The sequence below is a fragment of the Poecilia latipinna genome, unplaced genomic scaffold (genome assembly GCF_001443285.1).
Source record: "Poecilia latipinna isolate Pla-1442-1.1 unplaced genomic scaffold, P_latipinna-1.0 Scaffold2900, whole genome shotgun sequence".
In the NCBI taxonomy this organism is placed as follows: Eukaryota; Metazoa; Chordata; class Actinopteri; order Cyprinodontiformes; family Poeciliidae; genus Poecilia; species Poecilia latipinna.
This window is the reverse complement of record NW_015115516.1, coordinates 54371-59913: the sequence shown is the minus strand read 5'-3', so window position 1 is coordinate 59913 and position 5543 is coordinate 54371. Positions and strand designations below refer to the sequence as shown.

The 5543-nt window shown below is 36.4% G+C and overlaps 1 protein-coding gene across 5 annotated transcripts in view; it reads right to left on the bottom strand.

The window, feature by feature from the left end:
* The window catches only part of gatad2b (GATA zinc finger domain containing 2B), a 110565-nt gene that overhangs the window by 56777 nt on the left and 48245 nt on the right, over positions 1 to 5543 (bottom strand). For all 5 annotated transcript variants that reach the window (XM_015021943.1, XM_015021944.1, XM_015021946.1 and 2 more), the window contains exons 3-4: positions 3895 to 4024; positions 428 to 559 (exon numbers count right to left, since the gene is read on the bottom strand). In XM_015021943.1, coding sequence (XP_014877429.1) covers positions 428 to 559; positions 3895 to 4024 — 262 coding nt within the window. The remainder of the gene's footprint in view (positions 1 to 427; positions 560 to 3894; positions 4025 to 5543) is intronic.

Genomic DNA, 5543 nt, shown 5'->3' with positions numbered 1-5543 from the left:
TGCCAGTCACATATCAGTATCACACAGTTGTGTTGAAACTACAACACACCTAAACATGTACAGGAGTGCTTGGTGAACCCCACCATTGCCCTATGAACAGACATGCTGTTAGGGTATTTTCTAATCTGTAAAAATGAACCACACAAAGATCATGAGTTTTATAATGAGATAAAAAGTAGAACTTAAAAATGAACAAGATGATAAAAATAAACAAATAAAACCTCAAAAATTTCTAACAGATGCTGTCTAGAGCACAAGACATGTTAGCTGTTTTGGTTCATATTTACCTAAGACAAGCATGTAAAATGAGCATCCTTGATAGAGCAATGGTCCTATCAAGGATGTTCATATTCAAAATTTTTTTTTTAGATTCAATATTCAAAAAGCCTATTCTCTTCTAAGGATGTAAATAATAAAAAACGCTAACCTTTTGCACAACGTTCTCCTTCTGCATCTGGCTTTGTCTAAGCTTCTTGAGCAAGACGAGACGGGCTTCTTCCAGGCGCAGCTCTTCCCTCAGAGCTTTGATCATCTGCTGTCGCTCCTCTCCTGTTTTTCCCTGGAGAAAACACAGACAAACACACATACACAGTAACTACTTTTATACAGTGACTTTTACAGTCATGGACTTTTAACTAAAACCATTAACTTTTGTAATGATACTTAGTTGAATTGCCTCACCAAGGTCCAACCATGTTTCAGATCAACATGTGAGTGGTGAAGTTTATGGAAAAACAGATTCAGAACAAAAAGCAACAATTTCACTGAATATTTTATACACTGAAAAGTTTTAAACCTACGGTGTCTAAAGTGCAATTCTGGGACCATTTGCGGTCTTCACAATGATTTTATGCTGCATATGGGCCCCATTTCAAGAGTGGCCCAATTGTGACTCATCAGCCAAGATAGAAGATTCAGATATATGGTTTTAAAGATTTTATTTATCAAGACTAAGATATTACAAAACAATCAGCACTCAAATTTATTGAGCTTGTATTGACCCTTCGCCAATGACGCATCCAAATTTGCAGTACCGTAATTCCGCCACACTTGGCACTTTCCAGCCAATATCGGGTTATTACGGTAATTTCACAGCTGCAGTCTTGGAGGCTTTGGATTCAAACTGAATGACTGTGGTGAACCACTGAACCTGTGGAGCCACTATGTTGTAAAATAGTAACAACTAAACAATAACCAACATATCTGCACCTAAAATGTATAGATGCCTTTTGCTTGTTTGGGGACCATCCTATTGTCACTGAGGTGCAGTGGTGGTTTCTGGAATGAGCAACACGGGCAACCGCCAAGGGCGGCATCTTGAGGGTGGCGACCGCTTTTCCCCTCTCCCATGAACTGGAGGACCTGAATGGGAACAGGTCCTCCAAACCTGTTCACATTCAGAGGGATTTTGCAAACCCCCCAAAATCCCTCTGAATTTTTTTTTAGTAATTAAAAGGTCCAGTGCTAAATGTTCTTTTGAAATTTGTTTATTGACCCCTGAGAAGGTGTATTTGCATTGTTAGACATTTTTTAAGCTATTAGTTAACAATGGTCTCAAAATGACAATATTATTGTTTATCACAATAATTTCTGGGACAATTAATAGCCTGGCAAAATATGTTATTGTGACAGTCCTTTGTATGTGTTCTACCACTAAAATGTGCATTGAGTTCATTCTTTTTTGTTCAGTAATCACATGACAGAATGCATTAATTAGAGATTGCTACTGAATTGCTACTGTTTCAGTTAAATGTTGAAATTTCAATTGATACTCACTAATAAAATTGTATTCCCAGCTGTCACTATTGTAACATAATCTTATTTTTGGAGTTATACTTGTGAACAAAAGCTGTAAAAAGATTAATTTTGGGGGATTATATGACCAGTGGTTTGCAGATGAAGAAACTAAAAATATGTTTTATTATTTTGGAATATTTTTGAAAAATAACCAAATTTCAAGGAAATTACTGAAGACCAACTGCTGTGGCCATCAATATGTATGTTACAACTGCAGAAAAGCACGATAAGCTCATTCAAAATAATACATAAACACAAATAAATACATAATAAAAAACATCTCGTCAGGAAACTGGATTATGGAATTACAGAAGCAACCAGTCATTACATTTTAGACTTGAAATAAAACAATTTTTAAAATGATTTTTTTTTTTTTTTAACCATGGCTCTTTTAAATTTGACTTTACCATCAATAATAAAGTGATTAACTAAATAAATACTGATTGGCATACTAAAACTTCTAGAAGTAAACAAAAATATTCTATACTAGGGGTTGTTGATGTTTCTCTAAATAAACATTAGCGATGATGATATAATGAATAAGGCAATGTTTTGTGATGTACATCAAATGAACTTTGTGTTGACATCCCCACTAGGCATGTGCGATGTGGCATAAAATTCAAATCACATTATATATTGTGAGGGATGGCAGTAATGATATGTATCACAATATAATTTACATACAACTTATAATAGAAACAAAAAAATTAATATACTAATCGAGTGGAATGTATGCATAAACGCTTGTTTAACACTGGTTTTTGTGGATGCTGTTCGCATGCAACATACGATTTTATGCAACAGCAACATAAAAGCGTTTTGTTTTATGTTGCTGCCTATCATTACCAGGTCTTCCTTAAAAAAATTATTGTAAGGGAGATCTGGCAATAATAGGCAGGAGCATAATCTCAATGATGACTACCTGGTTAAATCAAAGTTAAAAAAAAATAAATGAAAAATATATTTCTAACTAGAAACACTAACTTTAATGTAATAATGTCTGCGTCAAATCCTTCTTTGTCTTCTCAGTGTAGTTACTGGAACTTGTAATCAGCTGTATTTCTGGTATTCAAGCACATGCTTCGTGTTAAGGTGGTAAAACAAATTGCTTGTATGTCCTCTCTTCCACACACTTTGCAGATTACAATTTTCTGCTCCTGATCTGAGTGTTTTACTCTGTGCATGGTCCGGTGGGGTCGTCACATTCGCGCTTCCTGCTTGCTGCGCTCCTCCTGAGCATTGCGCTAAGACCACAGGAAAATAAACCTGAACCAAGTCCAGATAAGTTAAGTTTTTGCACCTGCCTTTTTAGCAAGCTCTTCCCTTGTGCTCTCAGCCACTCAGTTTTTCACTTGCTCTATTTTGATACCAGATGATTGCGTCATAAACAAGCATTATTGCAGTTATCTGGTAGACTATCGTAGGCCGAATTTCTATTATAGCAATTTGGTCTACGTATATGTAGAAACTTATGCGGTATACGTTTCTACCATATACTATATATATTGCACATTTCTACTCTCCACTTTGACATTTAGCACTATTTTGACAACACAATGTTTCCGCTAAGCATGTGAAAGTGGTGGAAATCTCCTGGGCCCAATGTTACACAACGAGAGCACAAACTCTACATTATATTTGGTACCCCACCATCAGGAATCATACTTTCCTGGTTGAATACTTACAATCAGGAAAGTATTCCTTTTCCTGATTGTCTTCATTCACAGAGAATCTACTGCAAACCAGGTGTGCTCATATCAGCTTGGCTTTTCATTTTTTATGCATGATTGTTGGCTCTAAAAGAATCAATACTTCCAAGTGGTACCTAAATTGAAAAACTGTCAAAAAAAAAAATTGAGTCAAAAATAGTAAAATACAAATAGTAAATTCAAAGCCACCAACCATATGAAATATGAAACTCTAAATTTCAAAAACTGAATTTTTAAAACTAATTTAAATTCTGTCAGAGATAGTTTCTTCACCCGCTGTTAAAATGTATCTCCAAAGGATTCTAAATACTTGTCATAACCACATTAAGATAGAGGTAATACTGAATCATGGTGTACAAAGAAGAAGTGGGAGCTGTTCTAAATTAACCTTAAAAATCTCCAGGTTAGCCTGGTGCATGCGCTCTTCAGGTCGAGGTGTTGTCCTGGGACTCGACGCCTCATTGTCTGAAAGTATGATGACATCTGGAGAAGGAGTTTGTCTGTCACGATCAACCTCACTAAAAAAAAGAATAAAAACAAAAAGTTAGAACATCTAAAGACTGAGGTTAATCCAAGACAAATCAATTAGATGTATTTTTTTTCACTGCACGAAAAACAACTAAAGATGTTTTTCCACTGGCAAGTTGTGCACTAACTGGTTTACGTGCAGTTCAGTTCTACCTCAGGTAGCGAGCTTTTCCATTATATGCTCTGTTCCTCACTATTGTGGGTGGGGCGTGTGCATGCAGCAGCTGTGGTCAACTCTCCACTGATGTTTGCACCAACACTCAGCAATGGAGAACTTCAAGGTTATGGTTGTGATTCTGATTAACTCAAAAACTCATATTTAATTTTGTCTTCTATCAGTTTACTACTGGTCCAAACCTAATGATAAAGACTGAGATCTGCTGATTATTTCACTATACATATGAATATTCTGGGATTTTTTTTAAATGTGCAGTCCTTAGGATTTAAGTAATGTAAAAAGATGTAAACCAATGGACATGCTTGAACTTTATTCATTTATTTTTTTAAAAAAAAGAAAAATTAAATTCACATCACATCAAGTTAATACTATGCAGTTCCAGAGTTTGAAACAGTTGGTGCAAAAACTAGTCCAGTCAGAAAACTGACCACAGCTGCACCGTTTCTCTCTTCTTTATTGCTGCCAGTTCTTCAAAGCGACATGCTGCTGGCAGCGCTGCTATATCACGGCCATTCCACTGTAAAACTTGAACGCATGTGTTCCTAGCACTGCTCCTGATTAAACTCAAAATAGCTTCTTTGTACTGAGCAGCTCTCGGTCCACAGGTAAACCATAGTATTGCTTTTGCTGTCGGGTAATAATGAGCCAGTCAATCAATGCCGTCAGCTGTCAATCAAATCACTTTGGTGGCATACCTGGCTCGGTATAGCTAGTACTGGCCCTGGATAGGTATGAAAATCTGAGAACAGCTGGGCAGAGTCATGCTGAATTTGCTAATGGAAAATGAATCTGGTAGGGGCGGACCGGACCGAACTGGTTAGAGGCGGCTAGTGGAAAAGCGTGTTAAAGGAACTGGTTTGAGACAAGCACTATGATTGTTACTAGAAAATCTGAATATTCAGACAATTAAGAAGATAAAACATGGTAAGATAAAATTTAGATTTTTCTTCTCTGCAACTTTGACATCAATGGAAAAAAAGTACTTGATGCATTTTTGCTAAACCAAAACAGGTAAATCATAGAGATTAAAGATATTAAAACGTGATTGAATAGCTGTGATTTAATTTCTTATAAAGATCATGCCGCATTTATCTCAATACATAATTAAAACGCATATGGGCTTTTCATACAGACCGACTACCTTATGCAATAGTTCACACTACACGATTTTTTGCCCCCATTTTCCTCTTACAATAATCTTACAACGTTGGGCGATCCAAGATTGTCGCTGGTGATTTCGTAACCGATCATCCTGTAGTGTGATTTAGATCGTCGTGGCCGCTCCGATCTAAATCGGGTTTTCCCCGACTGGAAGCTTAACGCTGAATGTG